Raw genomic sequence first — 27,439 nt, 5'->3', positions numbered from 1 at the left:
CTATCTCATTGTGAAGGCACCTAAAATATGAGATACAATTAAAATGATGCTTTTCAGACTATCACACTACATACATAGTTCAAATTTATGGGTAAACTATGGTGTATCTACACCATTATTATATAGTTAATTACCAAACCCATAGCGTCTCTGTAGCCAGGTGGGAAGGAGCAGCAGCCCGTAGCACACGCTTCTTGATTAGACCGGGGTTTGAGCCCGTCACCACCAAATACGGAGGAAGCAGAAAGGTCAGGGAATGACCACTGCATATCCCGCAGCAATATGGCCTTAGTTCCTAATGCTCCTTAAAACCAAATAACAACAACAAACCAAACCCATAAGAAATTATGCCTTGTGTATTTCATCTTTTAATAAAATAATTAATGTAATAAGTGAAACATTAGAGCTGTTAAAGACAAAAATTGAGCATTACTTCCTCCCTTGATACCAAAAAATATTTGTGGATAAGAGACCCATTTTCAGCAAGAAAACTTCCTATGTTAGAACTTAATTTGCAGGAGGAAGAAGAATTGGCTGAGATCTGTAGCGACCAGTTGCTGGAAATTCACTTTAATAACGTAAATATTAGCAAAATTTTGGATCAAAATTCAAAATATTTTCACGAATTTCGGAAAAGGCAATTAGAATTTCATTGCCATTTTCTGCTTCCTCCGCAAAACAGGGTTTTCTGCTTTAAATGAAATTAAATGAAAAAAGAGAAAGAGAGACCAAAGTCAGTAGAAGAGGAGCTGAGAGTAAGCCTATCCACAATAAATCCTTGTATTAAAAAACTGTGTGCCTCCTATCAAACCCAACCCTCTCACTGATTAAAATGTTATAATTGTATATTTTTTGTTTTTATATAATTGTTAACTTTTTTATATATATTCTTTTAAATTTCATGTATGTTCAAAAATGTGACATTAAAAGCATTTAAAACAAATAATAGTGTATTATTAAATATACCCAACAGAAGTAACTTTCAGTTTGTGAATATATGTATAACTGTATATAATTTATATGAGCATAATAGTGATTGTAGTGTGCCGCAAAATTTTAGCATCTTTAGAAGTATCCTGCAACAACGAAAAGGTTGAGAAACACTGGTTTACACTCGCAAACAATATCATAAGTATTTTTTTTATTAGATCCATAATGAAGACTGTATACCAGGGTCGTCAACCTGGTCCCAACCACCCACTAGTGGACGATTAAAGCTTTCATGGTGGGCGGTGGGGATTTTTGTCTGTTGTTACAAATTTTGTTCTTCCTCCATATATTAAATACATTGCTAACAACTTCGAGTTTGACTTTTTAAAATATGCTTTTGCAATTTACTTTTGAATTCCATCTCTGAACTTTGAATATAGATAATAATTCACCGGACACTTCTCGAAGTATACTCGTGGATGAGAGGCTAAATTGAGTTACTGCGGAACTGGTGGGCAGTAAGGAAATTTTACCATCAACAAATATACAAAAGTGGGCGGTAGGAATTAAAAGGTTGATGACCCCTGCTATATACATTGTTGAATGCTTCCATGCCATTGTATTATAGTCTTTTAAATTTTAATATTTTAAATGTATATAATTTTTATTTTATTTATTCAGTTTTAATTGCACAATATATATATATATTTTATAATTTTATTGTATATAATGGTAGTACTAAAATTTTAAAAAATTCTGGACTCAATCTGGTCAGTTTTAGTCTGTTTAATAGAGCTGAGATGTACCATGTTCCTAACCTTGGAAGGTTCTTTCAATAGCAGAAATAATATGCATGACAAACAACACAGATATAAATTAGTAATTTGAGAATTCCTGTGTTTGTGGTTTTACTTAATTTTCAAAATAAAAATTATAGTATCTACAAGTATCCTTAAGGTGCAATATTTTTAAACAAATTGCAATGCATAAAGGACATTTTGTTATTTTTTTAAAACACAAGACTGCTTCAGTCTGTTTCAAGGCTTACTGATCTTACTGCCTCTAATCAGACACCACAGAAGGAAATTCACTGGCAAGTGCAGATTTCTCCAAAATTAATAAATTAAAAACAAAGAAGGATAAGGGGGATAGTAGGTATGATTTCCTTAGAGAGCACCAACACCAGTAAATTCCAAAGGGAATTTATAAGTGTGTAGATCAGATGTCCTGTCTGCGGCTTGGATTACAGGCAGAAGTTGCACCATTAGAGCAGAGTTCTGTGGAGTGTTTGTCTGGTGAGGGTGGATATTATTTTTCTGTTCCTTTTAATTTTGGTTAATTTAAAATGCTAATTAATCCCCCTTTCTTTTAGATTTTTGCTTGCACAAAGAAAATGCTGGTTTCCTTGCAAACAAAAATACTTGCTGTAGTTTCAAAAATACATTCATATGGAAGGATAGTGTTGAAATTAATCTGAATATAGCAGAAAACTGACAACTTATTAATAATGAATATAATGAAGCAGTACTCTGTGAGTTAACATTTCATACAAAGAAGTTTAAAACTTTTGAGTATTTAATATTTGAGGGTAGGCCGATAAGTTTTGCCTGTTGACTGATAACTCAGTAAACAGCTTAGATATTTTTAAAATAAAAAAAAAATAAAATAAATGAATCTCCAGATTATCCTATTTCAGTTGATATTTTATTTTTCAGTATAATCCCCCCTGCTGCAGTACACTTATCCCAATATTTTTCCATTTTTGTTCATTCCGTCAACGAGAAATTCCAAGGCTCTGTTTTTGATTCACTGCATCATAATCTTCATAATAGTTGCCTTTCAAGTTCTGCTTCATGACTGGAAAGAAGTGGAAATCGCAAGGTGCGAGATCAGGACTGTAGGATGGGTGGGGAAGAACAAAGAACTTTTCTTCCGATGCCTGGTATGTTGGTTGAAAAATGTGTGGCTGCATGTTGGGATAGAGTGTGATTGGTTCAGTGTTGCCATGCTCTAGAACAGGGGTGGCCAACGAGTCGATCGTGGATTTAATTTTGGTCAATCACGACGGATTTTAAATATACAGTCATCCCTCGATTTGTGCACCTTGTGCAATGAAATTTTTGAGATGGTAGATTGCGGCACATTTTGAAGGAAAAAAGTAGATCGCATCACAAATTAAGTTGGCCACTCCTGCTCTAGAACTACTCTCTTCCTCAGGTTCTATAGTGCCTTGATGTACCACTGTGAATTGATCTCCCCCCCACATGTGTGTTCCAAAACATGGTAACCATAATCTTGTGGGCAGATGCTAGTATCTTAAAACTTTTTTTGGTCATGGGGAGTTGTTGTGATGATATCCCATGGAATTGCCTCATCTCTCTTTGGGATCAAAATGGTGGATCCATTTCTAATCTCCTGTAATGATTCCATACAGAAAACCATTCCCTTCATTGAGATACCTGGTCAACAATTGCTAACAAACCTGAAGTCTTTTGGCCTTCATCTCCACAGTCAACATTTTGAGGAACCCATGTGACACAAATTTTTTGACAACCAAGAATTCCAGTACTGTGGCCTACCCATTCTTTTGAGATATTCAGCTCAGCAGCAATGTAACCTTGGGTTATGTAATTATCACTTTGAATCATGTCATTCACAATTTGTTTGTGTGTTTTATGGATACTGCTATTGGTCTTCCAATGTAAGTTTTATTATTAAAATCAGCTACTCCCGGTTCACTATCTCCACATTTCTTTGCCCACCTATGTACGCACTGTACATCGGTGCGCACATGGTTCCATAAATAGCTTTCATTTGCCAATAAATTTCAGCAGGAATGACCTTTTCTGTGGTTAAGAATTCAATAACGGCATGCTGTTTTAAGTGCATTGATATATCTACTGCACTAGCACTCATTCTGATGGCTGCTGACTGAGTTTGGTTATGCTACCAAGTGTCAGTGTTGTGCATGTGTAGAGGACATTCTGAAGATTCATTTGTTTTTTGAATTTTAAGAATATCTCAATTGTTTACTTAGTTATGAATCCACAAGAAAAACTTATCAGCCTACCCTCATAGCAAAAGCTTATATGACCTATGAAATAAATTAGTAAATCGAAAGGTCTCTTGTCTTTGTATTTAGCGGCCAGACATAACAGATAATGATGACAGTACATGGGTATTAAAATTCGGTCACGTGCACAGTAGCCTAGAATAATAAATTATAAATTTATAAAACTGAATATTTTTGAAGCCATATTAACGATTTCCTAAAATGAATCTCTGTTTAATATAAATAACATCACCATTTTACAGAAGATGTTATAATTATGGTCAGTATTTGTTTTGTTAATAAAATATGCAGATGACATATTACCATTAGTTCTTGACAAGTTTGACCATTTCAAGAACTAATGGAAAATAAAATAATCTCTTAGCCATTTTATAAAACATGCATTGCCTAGTGTCAGCAATTTTATATCCGCGATCGTCATTTTATCTTAAGCTTTATGTGAAAACTAGTATTGCTTTTAACCAGTATTGTCCTTTTGATATTAGGTATGGCGAGTAAGCTGGAATATTACTGGAACAATTCTGGCTTCATCTGGGGATGATGGATGTGTGCGGTTATGGAAAGGTATGTCATAACTGTTGTTAAATTTGAGGTTGCACAACTTGGTCATAACATCCAATCATTAGCACTTTGTAGTATGTCCAGTTATGAATATTAGTTATTAAACTTTTTCTGATCAGTTTTACTTTAAGCTTTATAAGGGACTGATTGGAAAGTAATGATACAGAGGCTGTTATATTCAGAGAATCTTTATTTAAATTTGAAAATATAGTTTCCATCGGAAACTACCACCTTTATGTTGCTGTTTTTTCATTTATTTGTTAAAATGCTTGAGACACGTGTTCCATTGTTTAAAAAAATTGTTCGTGCCATTGCTAAAAAAACCCAGACTTTGTGCATATGTTTTAAACTGCTCACCGAATACCTTCAGATCAATTCAGAGAAAGGTGGTTTTTAAATGCAGAAACAAATAAAAATCAGATGAAATGAGTTCATGACTATACGTTCAGTGTTTCAGGTTATTCTACACAGAATTTCCCAAGCTCTTGCATCTGATGGGTTGCACGAGAACTGGCGCTTTGAAGAATATGAACATAACAATCCAATTTGCACTTACTAATTACTTCCTAGTGTTGCACGTGCACTGATACTATTGCCATAAATTTTCTGACTTAACTTACACTTTATTTATTTTATTTTTTTATACTAGTGGCAAGTTAGTGGATAATGAGTATTCAGCAATGGAATGAGATCTTTTTTCATGGCTGGATGAAGTGATGCTGCTGCTGCTGCTTTTTGTTACCAGTATTATGTAGAAAATTGTTTCCTTCCTACACATATCACTGCAAGAGTGTAAGGAAAGCCACCATACATTCTGTTTCATATTTCAGTTAATATTCTAGGAACCCATCAGTTACAGATCTTACATTCAGAATACTATGTATGGGCAATATAGGACACAACTTCATGTTACATATTCAGTTTGTGATCATAGTGTACACTACTTTTATTATTATTAGAAGTAATGATATATGATGCAAGAAAGCAACCTTATAAACAGGCCCCCCCCCTCAAATTTCCCACATCACCTGTCTCTCCTATAATTTGTCTGGTTCTTCCTTAAATTTATTCAAACTACCCACTTCACAACAGCAGATGGACATTTGTTTCAACAAACTACGCACGTGACTGAGGGCAAACCTCTGCACATCTGCCCTGCAACCACCCTTCCTTAATTTGAATTTATGTCCCTCATGAGAGGGACATAAATAGAGGAACATAGACTGAGCAAGAGGAAGAATGCCATCAGCACTGACCTTGCTCAATCCATTCAAAGCCTCAGTTAGATCACCTTGCAGGTGCCTAGTCTCCAGATGCTGCAATTTATAGAAATGGAGCCTGTCTTGATAAGACCACCCTTTCATCTCCTTCACCAGTCTTGTTGCTCTCTTCTCTACACCTCTTCTAGCAGATGTACATCCTGAAATGAGGCATCCAGACCTGCATGCAGTACTCAAGGTGCAGCATAACCATTGCCTTACATAATGGGATAATTACTTTGTTATCCCTGATAGCAAAGTTTCTGTATATCATAGACAAAGCCCTATGAGCTGTCATGGCAGCTTGTCTGCATTGCTCAGAGAATTTCAGATCTGACTACACAATTACTATTTGTCAATGTTAAACTTCAGCTGCTATTTCTCAGCCCATCTTGCCTAATTTCTTTAGATCTTGTTGCAGTAGCATACACTGATTACTGTCATTAACCACACTGGTGACCTTTGTGTTGTCTGAACACTTAGACATTAAATGTGATATACCTTCATCAGCATCATTAATAAACAAAAAAAGAAGAAGAAAACTGGGCCCAGCACTGAATTCTGAGGGACTCTAATAGCAACATTAGCCCATGAAGATCAGTGTCCATTAATAATGGCGCCTCCTTAGCCAGGTGGGAAGGAGCAGCAGCGCGTAGCACACGCTTCTTGATTAGACCGGGGTTTGAGCCCATCACCACCAAATACGGAGGAAGCGGAAAGGTCAGGGAATGACCACCGCATATCTCCGGAGCAATATGGCCTTAGTTGCTAATGCTCCTAAAAACCAAATAAAACAACCATTAATAATCACTTTGTGTCCTCTCACACTGAACCATCCCTTTACATAGCAGTAACTTGCCCATAATGCCACACTGCTTCAGTTGGTACAGCAATCTTTAATTAGAAAATGAAATGCACAAGGCATAATTTCGTATGGGTTTAGGTAATTAACTATATAATATCAGTGTAGATACACCATAATCTACCCATAAATTTGAATTACGTATGTAGAGGCATTGTTTTAATTGTATTTCATATTGTGGTTGCCTTCATACCCTACATACGTAGTTCAAATTTATGGGTAAACTATGGTGTATCTACACCGATATTATATAGTTAATTACCTAAACCAATACGAAATTATGCCTTGTGCATTTCATTTTCTAATACTTTACTATTTATACACCATTTGGCATCTCTCATATTGTGGAAATAACTTTGCAACTGTGATGGCATGTTGCATTACCAGGGTACCTTCCCACTCACTGATGATGAAGCCGAGTAGCTTTGAAACAATCGTCTGGGTGGTGGTATCCTCTGAAAATAAATAACAGCAATTTTCTCTACTAGAGAAGCGTTATTTATCTGAAGTAGTGCAATACCAGCTATCTCGTTGTGAAGGCAACCAGAATATGAGATACAATTAAAACGATGCCTTTTACACTACATACGTAGTTCAAATTTCTGGGTAAACTATGGTGTATCTACACTGATATTATATAGCAATCTTTTATGTGCAATAGTATCGGAAGCTTTTGTTAAATCAAGTATATGATATCAAAATTATTTTTTACATCCTGTTCCTTTGTTATTGTATCATAATATCCAATCAGATTGATCAGACAAGATCACCCATTAATAACCACTCTATCTTCTCCCACTCAACTATCGAAATGCACAAGGCATAATCCTTATGGGTTTTGTTAATTAACTATATAGTATCGGTGTAAATACACCATAGTTAACCCATAAACTTGAGCTACGTATGTAGCGTAGAGGGCATCGTTTTAATTGTATCTCATATTGTGGTTGCCTTCACAACGAGATAGCTGCTATTGCATTACTTCAAATATTAGCAGTTTTTTATATACAACAGTATCAGCTTTCCTGAAATCAAGTATGTGATATCAAAATTATTTTTTTGCATCCAGTTCTTATGTTACTGCATCATAGTATCCAATCAGATTGGTCAGACAAGGTCACCTTTAACAAATGCATGGTGTGACTGCAGTATAATTGCATTTCTGAATGAGAAATAATGCAGAACCTAGATGGCTCTGCATTATTTCTTTAACCAGTGACACCATTATTTTCCCCGGAACAGAAGTTAAACCAAAAGGTCTGTAATTACTTGTGTCACCCTTTGAATTGGAATACATTTGCACATCTCCAGTCTATAGGGGCTAACACTGAATCCATAGATGCTGTCACAATTATGCTGTGGGTTTGCTTACCTCCTTTGCTATCTTCCTTAATATAATTGGATAGATCACACCACCCTAGGCACCTTTTTTATGTTAAGCTTCAACAGTTTTTCTTCCACTTTCCTCTTAGTTCCCACAAAATCATTTAGCTCCTTGTTAGATTTTTATGACCTTCTGTCATTTCCCTCCCTAAAGAACTCAAGTGTGAGGGTAGATGAAAAATACGTATCCATCCTGCTAGCAACTTGAACAGGATCATCAACAGTTAAACCATTGATATTGAGTGGACCAGTATTATTCAATTCCTTCCTTCCTTCCACTGTTAATGTAATTAGTCTTTGCTGCTTTTTTTGGCATTCATTGCCTTAGCTTGCCTACCCCCCAGGTGCCTCCGTAGCCAGGTGGGAAGGAGCAGCAGTGCGTAGCACATGCTTCTTGATTAGACCAGGGTTCTAGCCTGTCACCACCAAATACGGAGGATGTGGAAAGGTCAGGGAATGACCACTGCATATCCCGGAGCAATATGGCCTTAGTTGCTAATGCTCCTAAAAACCAAATAACAAAACAAACAAAACAGCCTGCCCTCCTTTGTGACTTGATTACAGACTAGTACAAACCTATCTACCATAGGTTTCTGTATCAACTGATAATTTATATGCCTCACATGCCTTTTTTCTTCTCTATCATAGGTCTCATCACTTCAACTGACATCCATTTAAGTTTAGCCTGGAACAGTATTTCTTAGTTGGTATAAAAAATCTACTGTCTTCTATGATTATTTCCCTTGAATGCTTCACATTTAGAATTTGCTGTTGGCAGCATCATCAGTTGTTCTCATTGCATAGAATTTAAAAAACTGTCTGTGATCACTGTAATCACCCTTACAAAAGCAAAAGCCCTTCCCTTTACCCTTGACAGTAATTATGTCTTTAAGTAAATCCTACATTAGCACACTTTGATCACTGCCACCCAGAGGGTCTTTTACCTTCACCTTTTATTGTCTGTGATTTCATCATTTCATGCCATATTCATCTCAGTTCTTATGCTTGGGCTGCTTTTGCGTGTAACATCAATTGGTGAAACGCCTTATGCTATAACATTTATTTATGTGCTGGTGTGATGTTGACATTTCACCATAAACCTCAACAATTTGGCGATGAATTTCTACTTCTGAAATATGCTTTGTTCACAAAAATGAATAACTCCACAAAGTTCTTTACAGAACCAAGTTTCTGTTATTGTCATACATGTTGAAGTTTTGTCTGAGTAAACAACAAATACATCTATAACATCTTAATATATTTTAAAAAAATATGGACAATGTAATCTTAATTTCTGATCATCCCTTGTAAAATGTATATAATTTTCTTTCTATTGTAGTAATAGTAAAATCTTGTTAACTCATTAAACAGTAAGTTAACTCAAAGTCAAAATTTAGTCTTTTTCGCACTGTTAGCCGTCATATCATCAAAAAAATACTCTGGAAAGATTTCATAGAAACTAAAAATAGTTCAGCAAAGTCAGTAAGAAAAGGAAACCCGAAAAGGGACTAGCTCTAGTCCTGAAGTAGTGTATTGTGCTTGGCGATATGTATATATGCTTCATGTTCAAATCTATATGTTGCCGCAAAAAATATGGGGTAATTCAAAAGGAGCTTTACAACTTTATAAATCTATAGATATGTAATTTAAACATAGTAAAAGTTTAAATTATGTTTAAATGATGGATTTCACTGAATGAAAGCCTTGAAGTTTTTATTGGTAACTAGCAGACATGATTCATTAGTAGATGACTTGATGTCTCATTACTTTTGACCAGACAACAAAAATGCAACTTTAAGTGCAACGAAACAAGTGCAGTGCATCTCTTCTGACAATCAGTCCATAATGCAGGTTCAGCAAAGTTCTTGCATATCTGATATGGCAGAGTGCCACCTAGTAGACATTCTGTTTTGACTGACACTGGAATTTTCATACTGGTTGTCCATTGCTATTCACCAAAAAATTGGAAGACCATATATAAGTGATGAAACTGTAGGTCCCACATTAAAAATAGAAACCTGATCTTTTTTCATACACCTGAAATAAGTTTTGATTAAATATTAACAGTTAAATGGAACATAATATCTGTACTATGCAGTAAACAAAACAGACATTCTTTGTGAAGTATGAAAACTAAACCAGTAGGTTTGTACGGTGAAGTTGAAACAAAAGTTATTCTCATGATTTTTTCTGGTTCATAGTTGTAGACAATTAGAACATCCAGCTGGTTTCAGCTTGTCCTACCCTAGCCTGCTGTGTGGAAAACTTTGAGAAAGCTGTTCAGCTCAAAACTTTAAATGCAGCAAGCCATCATGGATGATGATGAGTAAATGTTATTATTTCTGTGCCAACATTTTGGTGCAGATGGACAACAAAATGTTTCATCTTCAGGAATGAATGCACTTTAACCAGAAGTTAGGGATTGCTGTCCAGAGAATGAGGTGATTAATTAAGGATCGGCAAAATGATGGAAATGACGTGATCATTATCAGATGTGGCCTGAAGTAACTGCTTCACCGGCCATGTAATATGTAGGAACACCATCCTTCCTAAAACAGTTATGTCCAAACATCTCTCTTTAAAGGCAGAATCATATGATGTTGGAGAAGATCACAGTTAATATTCATCTATAATAGTACTTTTCAAGACCACATGCTCAAATTTCCTCAAAAAAAAAAAAAAAAAAAAAAAAAAAGAATGATCCAATTATGAAGTTTGCCATGACCCAGCAGTTACAAGTATTTACACTGCCACTTAGCAAGAAATAATTCTCATCAGTTCATAGAATTTTTCAAGGTCCCCATGCTATCCATCTGTGTTGTAGAATAGATTGGAGCATTTTGTGGACTATTGTCTCTTGAATATCTAGTTGCCATAACACTATTCTGGCACTAATGGATGAGTGTATATTTCCACAGCAACAGTGATTTTCATGACACAGTTTGGTCTTTGTCTTTTATCAGAAACTACAGAACAAAACATTCGTTTCTTTGAATTTACTTGTAATTATCCCTAATCCATGTTGAAAAAGGGACCCTCTTAAGTTTTTTTAAGAAGTAGTACTCTTAAAAAAAGAGACAAGGCATTAGTTATTTTGTTAGAAGTTTACCAACAAAGCATTGTCGTTCACTTGTAATGCCATAATGAATTTTACTTGTTACTTTGGTTGGTGATGCTTTTTGAAAGTAATCTCCCCATCATAAGCTAGACCAGTGGTTCAGAATTTTTTTTTTTTTTTTTGTTTTGAGTGAAAAAGGCAAATTTTGCAAGTTGCAGTATAATTAAATGTAATACATATAACGGCTAAGGTGAAGACAGCCAACATGAGAATCACAGGAAACTTTTACCGGTCAAAAGCGTTTCCCGGTAACGCAGCTTCTCCCTGCATTCTCAGTAAACAGATGGTGCATGTAAAAGTCAATAACAATGTCTTGATTAGTTTTTTCTTATTATTAAAAGCAGATTATCGGAGTTCATGAGTGGGCTGAAATTTACTTATGGGTACACCCTACAGACTGCCTCAGTCTTAGGGTGTTTATCCCCACTTCCCACTGTTTTAACCCAATAGGAAAACGACTTCTACAGACAGTGCGTGTTATCGGTAGTTGCAGTGGAAGTCATTTTCCTATTGGGTTAAAACAGTGGGAAGGGGGGGATAAATACCCTAAGACTGAGGCAGTCTGTAGAGTGTACCCATAAGTAAATTTCAGCCATAAAGGCATTACACTCATGAACTCCAATAATCTGCTTTTAATAATGAGAAAAAACTAATCAATACATCGTTATCAACTTCTACTGCCACTACCAATAACACGTACCATCGGTTTACCAAGAATGCATGGAGAAGCTGCTGTACTGGGAAACGTGTTTGACCGCTAAAAGTTTCGGCGCCTCCGTAGCCAGGTGGGCAGGAGCAGTAGTGTGTAGCACACGCTTCTTGATTAGACCGGGGTTCGAGCCCGTGACCTCCAAATATGGAGGATGCGGAAGGTCAAGAAATGACCATCACACGTTGGTCTTAACAACAGCTAAAAGTTTCCCAAAGTTTGTGGTTCTCGTGTTGGCTTTCTTTACCTTTGCCCATATAACTATCCCAGTGTTAAGCACATTTAATTATTTTAATAAAAATTGTGCATGCGATGCTAATGCACAGTTTTTACTTAGTTAATCCCTGAGTGTTTCATGTCATTGTGTGCTAATTGTATAATTTAAGCCAATGTTTGCATACCAGTGATATATGGTTGTAGGCCACTTTGTGTTGCCTATGTACTTATATGTATTTTAATGTAAAATTAAGATCTTCCACTTATTTTGAGCTCAAAGCATGCACTTGGTGGGGCAGTTTCAATGACAAACAGTGTAGTTCTTAATATATAGGGTGTCTCAAAAATATTGGTACAAACGTTTAGGGGAGGTAGGTAACATCTAAAGGAATGTGAATCGCATAGGAATCCATAACCGGAAACATCATGGGAAAGTAGCAGCAGAGGCACAAGAAGCAGAAATGACACGACAGTAATTAGTGGCAAACATTTATTTGAAATAATATTAACAATGGAGAGTATGAGATGGATGCATTTCATGATGTTACAACAGATGCTTGAAGGTTCCACCATGAGACGCGATGCATGCGTGACACCGACGCAGCATGGATTAGCGAACACGGTCGAACACACCTGGAGTTTCTTTGACAGTAGCAGCAGCGCAGACGAGTCTTGCCACGAGATCCATTTCTGTCTCCACAAGCGATTCATACAAGATAGATTTGAGGGCCCCCACAGAAAGAAATCCAGGCTTGATAAATCAGGTGAGCTTGGGGCCAGGCAACTGGTCCACCACGGCCAATCCATCGATGCCCAAAACGCCTGTTCAAATGGTCACGAACACACCTTCCATAATGGGCAGGTGCCCCATCATGTTGAAACCAAATGTTGCCTCTCACATTTGCTGGAACATCGTCAATAACCTTGGTAGAATTCAAGTAAGATCCGGTATTTAGCGAAGTTCATGCGGGATGGTAACAGGTATGGGCCGACTAAGCAGCGACTGACCATACCTGCCCACACATTTATTGCGAAGTGATGTTGTGCCGCATGGGAGCGCACACCGTGTGGGTTGTCGTGAGCCCACACATGAGCATTGTGCTGATTGAATAAGCCTTCCCGAGGGAAATAAACCTCATCCGTGAACAAAACATAGGCTGGAAAATTCAAGTCTTGAACACTTTCTTGGAGAAACCACTGTGCAAAAGCCACACGTGCAGGATGATCTTGGGGGAGCAGTAACTGAACCCTTTGGAGATGAAAGGGGTGTTAAGGAATCGTCGTGCCAGACATGCTGTACACTGCAACGAGACACTCCTAAGGCAGAGGCAACGGCACGTGTGCTGGTAGTAGAATTATTCTGGATGGCATTCAACACACTTTCTTTCATGGCGGGAGTTCGCGTCGAACGTGGTCTGCCCACACTACTCCTGTTACCGCTAAATGACCCATAATTGCACAAATTTTGATGCACACGTGCAAACAAACGGTGGTCCGGTACATGTCTGTCTGGGAAGTGTTCTCCATAAATTCGTTGAGCTTCTCATCCATTGCCCTCTGCTAATCCATACACAAGGTGCATGTCTGCCACCTCACAGTTCGTATATCGAAGCATGCTCTTCGTGCGGCAACTACTGCTTGAATGAGTAAACCAGAAATTTTCCCTCTCGTGAACTGATGAACAACGGCGTGTACTGACTTACGGTGACGTTTCCGGTTATGGGTTCCTATGCGAATCACATTCGTTTAGATGTTACCTACCTCCCTTAAACGTTTGTACCAATATTTTTGAGACACCTTGTATATTCCGCTTGTTCTGAAATCTTCAAATACAAGTTCTCTGATAATAGAAATATGTAACTATTCTTGAAATGTCAGTTGTAGTTAATATTTTAGGTTTAAAACCTTAGGGCCTACTGTTATCCTTATAATGATAAATACTGGGAGGAAACTGTTCGCATTTTGATATACCCATACTCTGTTTTTGGTTCACATCCAAAAACAGAGTAGCAATCAATATTGAAATTTTTAGCACCTTTCCTAGAAAGATTGAATATTTTATGGTATGTGTCTCATTTCTAATTGATTTCCACTTCATTTATTAAAATGATCTTATAAACTGATTTTGATTATATAGTTAGTTTCTCTGCTATAAGTGATTACCTATAACAGAAACAGCGAAGAAATATAGTGATAATTAGATGAAAGTGTCATGTGTAAAACTTTATAATGGAATGTCTGTCTCAGTAGCAGTTATATCAATTTTGAAAGTTATCTGGTGACATTTTTTAAAATTTTTTACATGTCAATTCTGATGATTTTTCAGTTAAAATGGTGATAGATTTAGTATCTCTGGCCCATGGGAGTCTGAGATTTTTTTAAGTGGCTCAGTACCATCACCCTTAAGTTGCAGAATTTTATTCATCCCTTGCTAAATCTCCTTAAAAACATCATCTATTCAGTACCAAGCTGTCTAATACAGTGAGGTTTGTAATCACTCCACAGAAATGTTAAGCAACAATATTCGATATTCTATGTGCTAAAAAATAAGCTTTCATAATTGTCCATTTCTTAGAGTGAGCATGTTTCCAAATAAACTGTTCACATAGGAACTGTTTACATAGAACTCAATTAACATTATAGTACTATAAACTGGCAACAAGGAATGCACTTAATTACATAAAGCCTCACATATATATATAAAGGCGCTTCCGTAGCCAGGTGGGAAGGAGCAGCAGTGCACAGCACACGCTTCTTGATTAGACCGGGGTTCGAGTCCATCACCACCAAATACGGAGGATGCGTAAAGCTCAAGGAATGACCACCACATATCCCGGAGCAATATGGCCTTAGTTGCTAATGCTCCTAAAAAAAAACCAACCAAAACAAAAGCCTCACATATGTGCTTGTACTGTATCATCAATTATCACAGTGTCACATGGTTGCTTTTCCTTCTTAGGTCTTGGTTTTCATGAACTTCTGTCTGTAAAGGAAAAGGTATTTCAATACTAATACTTACTATACAGTATTATTTAAGGCTGTAATGTCTATGTATGTACAATTTTGTGTTTTGACTTTGAACTGTGTATTGGTGAAGTATTTGGTGAATATTGTGAGTTATAAGTACAGTGGGCAACTCCAAGTTATATGTATAGATTTTGAAATGAGTGACTAAAAGATAAAAGGTATAGCAAATGGCTAAGGAAGGTAAATAATGATTCAGAATGTTTCTGTGAAGCTCATTTATCAGCAAAATTAGGTGATATTCCAAAACACAAGCACAAATAAGCGTAAGACCACAATTGCACCTTACCTGTATCACCGTAGCCGAGTGGGCAGGAGCGGGAGTGCAGTAGCACACGCTCTTTGAGTAGACCGGGGTTCAAGCCCCTGCCTGCTGAATACGGTCGATCTGCCAACCCGCACTGGACCAGCGTGGCAGATTATGGTCCATTTCCCTCAGCATGAATGGTTGAGGAGGCTTCCACCCTGCAGTGGGTTGATAATGGCTGCACTTTCCTTTTTTTTACTGTATCAGCAACTTTTGCAATTTAAACCAGTATCTCAAGAGGAAAACTTAGTCAGAGGAAGAATAGCACTTTTTATTGCAGAATACTGTCCTTTTCAAGTGGTAAACCATTTCTGTGAAATGCACTGTGACTGTACAAAATGTTTTGGCTCCGTATTTTGAGGAATAGTTAATAAATGACTTGGGTGAAAATGGCTGTAGTACCATAAATTGTGAGCTTTATAGTTTACAGTACTATAGCCAGATCATATTACAGTTTTCTGCTGGATGAGAGCAATGATGTTTCAGTGATAGCAGCTAGGCCTTGTTATAATATACTATTCCAAGTATAAAAGGAATATTGTGATTACTTATTTGAAATTAGTAAAGCTAGCAGAATTTACAGTTGATGCCATTTGTTTCTGCCTTAAATAAATATATCCAGGTTTAAGTTTGGCTAAATTTACAAGTATTAGGAATAGATAATGTCTCAGTTATGATTGGATAAAACAGTGAAATTTGTTTTTTCACTGTTTATCCAATCCAATTATCCAATTGGATTGGATAAACAGTGAAATTTATGCAAAGTTGAAAATGGATATACCCATCTGTAATTATAAGATGTGTTTGTAATTCATTACAGCTAGCCCTTTCACACAATACAGAGTGACTATTGAGGAGTTTGGATTTTCTTGTCAAAGAAAGTTTTAGTTGGTTTACCCTACTTAGCATTACACCAAGTTGCATACAAAGATCTCTGTGGGATAATAAATGAAGTTGATTCACAGATGAATTTTACTGTGATTCTCTCCAGCATACAGCTAAGACAACAATTGCCAGAAAACACAAGAGTGCTACAAGTTTTTTCTGCTTTTTCCACCAGGATGTTTCTTGAAGACCTTTAAAAGGCCTATAACAGAATTATAAACTTTTTTTCTTTTTTTTTTTTTTTTTGCTAAGACTAACATTCTTACAGCTATAGAAAAACAAGTTAGTTAATGTGTGCAGTGTTTTAGATTTCAGGGACATTATAGCAAATAGTAATAATTCATGAGTTATAACAAAAAAAAATAATAAATAAAAAAAATAAAAAAACAACAACTTTTATGAACAAACCAAGAATATTTTGTTTCTGTGCATCCAGCAGTTTTTAATGAAATTTGAGGCTTGACAAATCATTCCAAAAAAGCAAAATATCAAATTTTATGAAAATCCATCCGCAAGGAGTCAGTTTATTACATGTTGATGGACAGATAAAGAAATAATTGTCAGATTTCTGTTGGTTTGATTTTAATGAAATTTGGGATGGCTTGACAAATCCAAAAGGCCCAAATATAAAATTTTTATGAAATTCCAACCACTAGGATCCGAGTTATTACATGTGGACAGACAGACAGACAGACGTGGTGAAGACATTGGGTGCATTATGCATATACGCTAATGTGCCTAAAGACTGGATGAACCTACATCACATATAATTGCTCAGAGTGAAAGAGTGTGAAGTTTTGGGCAGAAGTTGATTTGTATTGAGATTCGACAGGAGAAAATCCTTTTCTGTGAGCATGGTAGAATCAGTATAGAATATCATGAAAGCCAAACTTAGGAAGGGGACAGAATGATAACTTGTGTGTAAAAATTGGATTAGAGAAAGAATAAAAGTGCTGTTATTCCTATGAATTGCCAAAATAAGTTGTGCAGAAATTTGTATCAGTTCAACCCTGCCATTTAGTGCCTTCATCCTCACCAGATGAAGATGAAGCTTTTCTGCCCCTTAAAAATCTTTTGTCTTGCTCATTAAAATCAGTCAACAGTAATATGCATATTGCTAGACTTAGTTGTGCATTGGTGTTTCAGTTTAAAAGACAGTGAAATGTTTTGTGAACTTTCCCAATTCTGTTTCTCTTTGATTGGAAGTGTCAGCTTTAATAAGCACTCAGGAAAAAAAAAAGGTACACTTACAAAACCTAATCAATCATATCACTACATCAAAGAGAAATAGAATTGGGGAAAAGGTATGTTTGTTTGTTTATGGTTTTTTACATTTTAAAAAATCTGTAGATTTCTGGCATTTTTTACTGGCTCATTCATAGTTATGAATTAGCAATGGAAGACTGCTACACAAATTGGAGCAGTGTGACATTGGAGGCAAATTGCTGCTATGGATAAAGGGGTGGTTGAGGGGGAGAAGACAGAGAGTGGTAATCAATGGACACTGCTCATCGTGGACTAATGTTATTAGTGGAGTCCCTCAGGGCTCAGTGTTGGGTCCATTATTGTTTTCTGTATTTATGAATGATATTGATGATGGTATATCAAGCTTAATGTCCAAGTTTGCAGATGATACAAAGGTTGGCAGGGTTGTCAAGGACACTACTGACACTATGCTGCTGCAACAGGATCTGGAAAGGTTGAGCAGATGGGCTGAGAGGTGGCAAATGAAGTTTAACATTGACAAATGTAAAGTACTACACATGGGAAACAGCAACCCCAGAGCAACGTATCAACTCTGTGGTACTACACTGACAGTGGTAGAGAATGAAAGGGACTTGGGGGTGGTTGTGCAGGCAGATATGAAGTTCTCTGAGCAGTGCAGACGGGCTGCAAGAGTAGCTCATGGAGTATTGTCAATGATATATAGGAATTTTTCCAGCAGGGATAAGGAGGTGATTATTCCATTGTATAAGGCAATGGTCAGGCCACACCTAGAGTACTGTATACAGGTCTGGAGGCCTCATTTCAAGAAGGATGTAGAGCTGCTGGAAAGAGTACAGAGAAGGGCAACAAGATTAGTGAATGGAACAAAGGGGTGCTCTTACGAAGAAAGGCTTAAGTTTTGCAAATTACAGTGTCTGGAGACTAGGCACCAGTGAGGTGATCTGATAGAGGTGTATAAAGCCTTGAATGGTTTAAGCATGCTCAATGCTGATGGGATTCTTCCTCTAACTCAGAAAAATCACCTGAGAGGGCATAAATTCAAATTGAGGAAAGACAGATGTAGGATAGACGTGCAGAAATTTGCCTTTAGCCAGCGGGTGGTTGGTTGGTGGAACAGACTTCCATCCCTTGTAGTGGAGGTTGATAGCCTAAATAAGTTTAAGGCTCAGCTGGACAGGTATTTTGAACGAACAGAGGGGTGAAGTGGAAGTGGTTTTTTTTTTTTTTTTTTTTTTTTGGCTGATGCTGCATAAGCTTGCTTTCTTGCATCAAATGCCTCTACTAATGCTAATGCTAATGCAACCCTGAGTGGAGAGGCTACTTAGGGAAAAAGATTTTCTTAGAAAATAGATTGACTAATTGTAAAATCTCATTTAATGATTTTATGCCAGTGCACAGATCTTTTATCCAAGCTATATTATTTCCTTACAAATAAAGTTAACTGTGTACATATTCATATTCAAAAACAAGTGTTTTATTTAGTTATTCAATTCCATATATTGGAAACAAAAGGAAAACTCGAAATAATTTTAATGTGTTTACGGATTAAATTTTTTTTAGAACATTTATTTTCATGCCTCTTTCCTTGCTGCTGTCTGTATGTAATGGAGAAACATTAACTTAGAAAATATTGTAATTCTCTATGATATAGTAAATATTTATTTATTAGTTAATAGAATAAGTAAAAGGGTGATAATAATTTTTGTTGTGGTCTGGTCCCAACTATGGAAAAGATTAGCATCGACTTCAACTTCTGTATCACATATGATATCAGATTGAGATACTCCATATAAGGAGCATTTGAAGAATTGTTTTTATAGTTAAGATAAGAACATTGGATTAGAACAATAGTACATGATTTCCCAGTGATTGTGGAGATTGATATATCAGCAAGTATATTGCAGTGAGAGTGTAACCTTCGGTGTCGAGTCCTTATTTAAATTATTTGTCCGTAGGTAAATCTTTTCCATTAAATTAATTATAATAAATTCATATTAATCGTAATTTTTTTGAACTTCTTATTATGTAATTAGAGACAAAGAAATTTAAATTCCATAATTTCTGTATTGTTTAGTGAGTATAAATTATATTTACAGCCATTTATAATTATATTTAAATTATATTTATATTTACAGCCAACTATTTGGAAAAATGGAAATGTGTAGCAACTTTAAAAGGGGATGGAACTACAGAACCAAGTGAAAAGAATACAGTGGCATCAGCAATTGGACAGCAGCCCTTGGCTGTTACTGTGGAATCCATAGCTCTACACACATCACGCTATTACAAATTAGGACAGGTTACCCATCCTCGCCAAGTGCCATGGCATTAATATTATAAAAAAATAGTAAATAAATGAAAATAATTTGCAATTCAGTATTTCTGTTAATATTTTGAAGAAAATATGAAGCTGAACTAAATTAAGTGGGAAAAAAACTTAGAAGATGAGTTAAAGTGCCTTTATCATGTCAATAATCTAGTCTAGAGGAATACTGCTGAAGTTTACTGAGCATCAATTTGTCAGCAACTTACTTAATCCTTTTTGTAAGTGCCACCAAAATAACTTGTTGATTAACTGTGTAAATTTGTTTGGTATACTATATACCTGTGTGGAATACTTGTTTGTATTTTTCTTTTAAATAAATAACATTCTCTGGATATCTGCCATGGGATGACATAAATTCCAAAGGGGGGATAATAAAAAATTTCAAAGAAAAATCCTGATCCTACACAGTGCCCTTCACTATCTTTCAACAGCATCTTGAATGATGTATCATAAAGAAAGTTGTTTCATTGAGTCATAAAGCCTTTTATTTTATGTTCAGATGATTAGAACATGTATTTAGATATTAAATATTAAAAATCATTTTTAGGGAAGCAACTTAATATTAAAAATTCAGGAAAAAAGCAGTCATTCAAAAATATCCATGAGCATCACTGTTATGAATTGGTTTGTGAAAATTAGCACTTCCCCTCTCTCTTTTAAAGAAATCCTTTATGTATGACATAAAAAAAAGCATCAGTTTCATAACATAAACATTATGCTTGCCAAATATGCTGTATTGCCAAAAGTAACTGGATACCTGTATTTTTCAAAGAACTTTTTATTGATATTTAATGTATCAGCTCTCCTTCGGCCTTAATTACATGCTGTAACCTTATTGGTAGAGTCTCAACCAGTTTTTAATAACAGGAAGGCAGCAAGGCATTTTGGTCCATTCCCTCAGCATAGTAATCAGTTCAGCTATTGATTGTGGGTGTATTTGGCTGGCTCAAAGCCAGCATACTGGGGGATTAAGGTTGGGGCTCTGAGAAGGCTAATGAAACTTTTTATACCCATGTCTTCAAACTAAATCTACAGGCTATGCCATATATGCAATGGTACATTATCATTCTGAAACAGAAAAGGGGCCCTCACTATACTGTTGCCACACTATAGGAAGAGAAGAATTATCCAGCATATCAATGTATGCACAGCATTCATTATTGCAGGAATGAAGACCAATGGTCTAAACCCAAACCACAAGAAAGAACCCCAAGACAGCAACAGTACCTCTTCCAGACTTCACAGTTTGGACAACACACTCTGATAAATAACATTCACCATGCACCTGCCAGAACCATATGTGACTGTTGAATTGGAAACCACTTACCATGACTTTTTACCTCAAAACACAGCTTTCTGTTATTCCAAGGTCCAATTATGATGGGTTATGTACCAAGTAAGTTGGCATTATACATTGCATGATGTGATGTTTGGTTTGCATGTTTGCAGTTCTTCCATAAAATCTGATGTGATTCAGCACCCTATGTATTATTCATGTGCTAATATTAGTTCCCTGTATCTTCCTTGAATTTTAGTTAATTGCATTAGTTAATAGCAATCAATGAGGACTAGAAGGATTTACATATGACTCTTCTCAGTGCTCTCTAGTCTCTTTCAGTAAATTTCTGCCCTGGCTGTAGTAGCCGCATGATGTTTCGATTTGGTAATGACAGCAGCTACAGTTGATCCAGGGTGCTACAGTTTTGCTGCAGTGGTACTAACACATTCATTACTTATGTGACATCCTGTGATGACTCTTCTGTTGGAAGTTGCTAGGCTCAGTACCAATGTTCCCTCTAATTTTTCTTTGGCTGCATGGTGCAGAAATGTTCCTGAGTAAAACATTTTCAGACAAGATTAAAGATGTGCAATATTTTTACAAATTGTTTTAATTATAAGTAGGGACATGCATAATAATAAAAAAAAATGTTAACAATAAATTTGCACTTTACAGTTATTTATTTTTCATGGAATTTTTCTCTTCTGTTTGTAGAAGTCCATACTTTGTAGACATCAAATACATTTATTGTTGCACCATTAGCTAAATGCAATTTGATCCTTGTAAGGTCACTTAAATGATCTTCTATTCTATTTCGATTTTTTGTTTTAATTGAATTCATAGTGCTAAATCCTCACAGTCTGCACTTGATGCTTGAAATGTTCCCATAATATTATAGGTAATGGATATGTTACAAAACTCTAAATTTTTAAGTACAAAATTTACAGTGTCACTGAAAGTTTTAAATGTTCCAGTTTTAGTTTTTTCGGCAATTATAAATTTTAATTCCGAATAGTCTTCTGATATTTTAGAAATGACATCACTTTCATTATTTGTAATAACTCGTGAATATTTTTTTGCAAGGCATATCACATTAAGTTTCCCAAAGTCAAAATTATTGCTTTCATTTGTGAGCATTAATATCAAATACTTTCCAATCATTTAATTCATCATCAGGAAATCTGTTATCTAAGTGATCACATATGCGTTTGATAAAGCAAATTATGGCCGCAGTGTCAACATCACTTTGAATTTTTGATAATACTTCTTTCACATTTTCACCCCAGAAAATATTTTTCCAAGATATTGGCTTCTTAACCCCTTTCCGGAACATTTTTTTCCTGAAAATGTGCCATAACGGATTGACTTTTTTTATTTTACATATTAAAGATATGCAACATACGTAATACTCATTGTATAGTTTTGTGTTTTTAATAAATTTTTTAGTATAAAATACATACGAGTAATTAACCCGAGTTATCTTGTGTATGCCAAAAAGTGTGGAAATTATAGATTTTTTAATAAATTAGCACTTGTGCTAAAAGAAATGAATAGAAAAACACAAAAAAAAAAATGCAAACTTACTTTATTTCCTAAAAGACAATTTGAATTTCACAATAAAAAGGCATTCCATAAAAAAAAAAAAAGGGCATTTCATGAAAAACAAACAGTAATTTTACTTGGTGTCGTAGGTTTTGAAGCAAGGAGGGATGCAAGGGCCAATTTCACGTTTCGCACATATAGCGTGTCTCCTTTCGAATTTTCTTGCCATCTCTGTTCCGCTTTTTGGAGTGTACCCGACAAGTTCTAGTTGGAAACTTCCTTCTCAGTTGGTGGAATAACAATGGGGTAATGGCCTGGTGAATAGCAAGTTGGGTGGGACGTTGAGGACGGTCTTCCCTTTCTAACTGGTGGAATTTGCAGGTGATATTTCTTGATAATTTCATCAATCATGTCTAATCTGAAATTCAAGGTTGAAAGAGCTTTTTGGCCATCTGAAATCGTGGCTTTATACAGTAGAAATGAATTCCACACAGCTAGGTCCATTAGGTGAAAGAAAACCTTGTAGTATTTTTTAATCTGTTTCCTTAGGGGGTAGTTCATCAAATGCTGGTCAACTTTATCTACACCTCCCATGGAAAAGTTATAGTCACAAACTACTTTGGCTCTCTTCACTACTCATGTTCGAGTTTCTATTTCTTCCCGAGAAGGATTATGGATCATAGATAACAACACTACATCTTTTTTATCTTTCCAGCGTAAGGCCATGACTTTCCCTCTTTGAAAAGCAGCAACCTCTTGCCTTTTCAGCTTTTCCTTCTTCAGCATTTTGGGAATTTCCTTTCTCTTTAGTCTCACTGTACCATAAACATCAGTTTTCTTTGTGATGAGAATATCAGCTAATTGGGGACTGGCATAATAATTGTCCACTGTGAGGCAATATCCTTTTCCTAACAGAGGCTTTATGAGAGTCAAAACCACTTGCGTAGCCATTGGAAGACCAATGAAGTCTGGATCCATTTCTGTGCCTTTTCCTACATATATTATGAAAGTCCAAACATAGCCACTTTCGGATTCACACAGCATATAATACTTTATGCCAAACTTTGAGTCTTCAATGGCATGTACTGCACCCAACTGAGTCTTCCTTTGTACAGCATCAAGCGTTCATCTATTGTTATGTATCTTTTTGGAACATCAGTGACTTCTAAATTTATTTTCTAAGAAGCAATAGACATCATAAATCTTGTTTAGTTTTGGATTGGAGTGTTTATTTGCATCATATGACTCATTATCTGAGAAATGAAGGTATTGTTTTATCTTTTTATAACGTCTGAGAGCCATCGTAGTTCCAAACACTGGGGCGCCTCCGTAGCCAGGTGGGAAGGAGCAGCAGTGCATAGTACATGCTTCTTGATTAGACCGGGGTTCGAGCCCGTCACCACCAAATACGGAGGATGTGGAAAGGTCAGGAAATGACCACCGCATATTCCCGGAGCAATATGGCCTTGGTTGCTAATGCTCCTAAAAACCAAATAACAAATCTAAACACTGGTGTCTCAAGTAATGGCTTTTTTTACCAGTGCATATATTCTTCAGGCTTTCTCACAATACCTTGCAGCATTTTCAGAGCAAAAAATACTCTCAATTCAGCATGCATGACTGGAGTCCATCTAGAATCACGAGCACCACCCTCCATAGCCAGGTAGGCAGGAGCAGCAGTGCGTAGCACACGCTTCTTGATTAGACCGGGGTTCGAGCCCGTGATCACCAAATACGGAAGATGCAGAAAGGTCAGGGAAGGACCACCGCATATCCCCGGAGCAATGTGGCCTTAGTTGCTAATGCTCCTAAAAACCAAATAACAACAACAACGAGCGCCACTTTGTTCTGCAAATTTATTAGTCTCAGAGCACACTAGATTGATTAGTTCTTCCTCAAAAAATAAAGCAAAAACGTCTATGGGAGTCATTTGATCTGTATTGCTTTCAATGCACAAACCTGGCTGTGCAGCAAATGGAAATCTTGGAGGTGGTGGGGGAGGTCTTTAGTGCAGTCAATTTTGCACCACTCTACCATCTAAAACACTGACATCACCATCTTCTTCATCTGAATAAAAACCTGAAACAAAATCTTCAGAACCAGATTCACCAGTTTTCAATTCACTATATGAATCATCACTAATCTCTTCTTCTTGTTCTTCACTGCTCATTATAAAAATAAATTTAAAAAATCAAGTGGAATGCACAAGCAATAATTGTGAACTAGCTATATTCTGACACACGGCCACTGCTGTACAATAAAAGTCAGTCGTCTGCTGCTAGGCATAATAAAATCATGAGAAATCTTGGGATTTATGTGGCTAATGCAAAATTAGCCAGATAAATGTCCGAAAAAATAGGTTTCACTCCTAAATTTGGAGGTATTATTGTTTGCTTTTATCCCAAGATATTTTGTGTATGTTCCAAATAGGTGCCTCCGTAGCCAGGTGGGAAGGAGCAGCAGTGCATAGCACATGCTTCTTGATTAGACCGGGGTTCGAGCCCGTGACCACCAAATACGGAGGATGCAGAAAGGTCAGGGAATGACCACCGCATATCCCCTGAGCAATATGGCCTTAGTTGCTAATGCTCCTAAAAATCAAATAACAACAGTATGTTCCAAATAACTTTTAAACCTAAAAACGAGATATCTCAGGATAATCCACGAAGGGGTTAATTTGTTTATTTTAGCTTTAACATATTGATATGCATCAATAATGTTTAAACAACTTTTTTGTAGATATTTGCAAAGCAATGCAAGCTCTCCTAAAACATCGAGTGCAATTAATGCCACATGATATTGTGAATTTGTCAAAATTTGTAAACAGTATTTACTAATAGGATCATTACATTCATTAACCTGCTCATTGCAATATTCAATTAATATTCCATAATTTTTTACTAAAGCATCAACTGCAAAATGTCTGGATAACCATCTGACTTCATTTAATGGTCTAAAAGATACAACATCGTGTTCTGTAATCTGGGCTAGTTCTTTTAATTTTCCTTTTTTTATGCTATATCTGCTAAACGTTGTGTATACAGTTCTAAGCAGCGTCTCCATATCTTGCATAATAGATACATTTTTCCATGCATCGTCCAATTCTAAATCTTCTCAGTGTGCAACACAACGTTGTTCAGATAGATGTAATATTTCCTTTTTGAGAATTGCTGCTACTCCATTTTTCCTTCCAAGCATAACACTTGCTCCATCTGACGTGAATATTGCCATCTTTTGAATATCAAGATTATATTCGTCGTAAAAAATTTTTTATTTTTTCTAAAATGGACATACTATCACAGTAAGCTTCAAAATACCTCCAAATACTGTTTTGTAATATGTTTCATTTTTCACTCAAAATTTAAAATACAAAATTAATACTTTTTGTACTGAAATATCAGTACTTTCGTCTACAATTAACGTGTTTACAGAGTTCGTTGATACATTAATTTTTATGGCTAATATCACATCAATTAAAATCTTAACTGTATCAAAATTTGATCTCAATCATTCACTTCTTTCCTTTTTTATGTTACGTACTTCTACAGTTTCCGTCAAAATAGTTAAAATTCCACCTTTCAGATTACGCAACTTGGTAACTGTGTCTATATGTATCTTCTGACTTAGATGCCGTTTTAAATAATCTAGTTTCCATTTCTTCCTATACTAAGTTCTCCTGCAACTTTTTCTTCTGCACAAAAAGTACACAAGACTACACCATTTTCTTCATTGTATTGAAAAATATCTCCTAGTGGCTTTGCTTTTTATTTGATGATGGAATTTCAGCATCAATTTGTTTTAAAAGCCAATCCTTTTAAATGTTTTGCAAATTTTTTTATTTACAGTATTTACATCTTCAATTTTTCTTTTGGACATTTTTTATCTGAAAAATTTTCAAATTAAAGAATTTTATTAATTCTCTATTTTGTAAATGAGGTTATTATAAAATCACAAATTTTTAACGCATTATTAAAATAGTTTATAAAAATTTTTAAAAAAGTTAAATTTTTCATATTTGACCTTTAATAAAATATTAAGTAATACTAAGCATTTTTGGTTATACATAAAAAAAAAAAATCCAGATCAGTAGATCCGCCGACATTCTGCCCACATTTTTTTTTTACGTATTAATTAGTAAAAAACTTAACTTCGAAAATTTTCACAATCACAATACATTCCTTATACACTACCCCCACACATACTGTGTATGTGTGTGGTTGAGTGGATGGAATGTAAAAATGCTGACCTTCCCTATTATATGGTATTTATATTATTTTTATAATAATAAACTCACCTTAAAAACACAATATAAACTATAACTGCTACAGTCCTTCATATATTTGTAATGTAATAATTTTTTTCATATAAATAAAAATCAACACATATAACTTTTCACTATGTATTTGTAAATAACAAGAAATGACAAGAAAGCAATATGTCATGCAGTAGCGAATCTTATGGCATGAGCTATCCCCCCTTCCTATATCCATTCTTCCACTAATACTCCTGTCCCCATCTAGTATGTCAGCTGTGTAAAAGCACCTGTGCTTTTACACTAAACACTATGCAAAAGTGAGGTATACAGCTGAACAAATACAAAATATCAAGCTTTTGTGTGGTGAAGGTGGGAAAAATTATGGGATTTACTTACAACACACATTTTGTCTTATTTCCTATAGCAGTAAACATTACACCCATTCACAGGATTAGCTTCAAGGTGAAGTAATTTTTATTAAAT

The 27,439-nt window shown here is 35.7% G+C and overlaps 1 protein-coding gene across 1 annotated transcript in view; it reads left to right on the top strand.

The window, feature by feature from the left end:
* Nup44A (nuclear pore complex protein Nup44A) overlaps positions 1 to 20,101 on the top strand; it is an 83,516-nt gene extending 63,415 nt beyond the window's left edge. Inside the window, exons 8-9 of the mRNA XM_090383897.1 lie at positions 4,489 to 4,567; positions 19,690 to 20,101. Coding sequence (XP_090240023.1) covers positions 4,489 to 4,567; positions 19,690 to 19,886 — 276 coding nt within the window. The 3' untranslated portion in view covers positions 19,887 to 20,101. The remainder of the gene's footprint in view (positions 1 to 4,488; positions 4,568 to 19,689) is intronic.
* Positions 20,102 to 27,439: the final 7,338 nt, after the last annotated feature.

Source organism: Mastigoproctus giganteus, chromosome 10, assembly GCF_048544385.1.
Source record: "Mastigoproctus giganteus isolate SK-2022 chromosome 10, ASM4854438v1, whole genome shotgun sequence".
NCBI classification, from domain to species: Eukaryota; Metazoa; Arthropoda; class Arachnida; order Uropygi; family Thelyphonidae; genus Mastigoproctus; species Mastigoproctus giganteus.
This window is presented reverse-complemented; position numbering and strand designations above follow the sequence as displayed.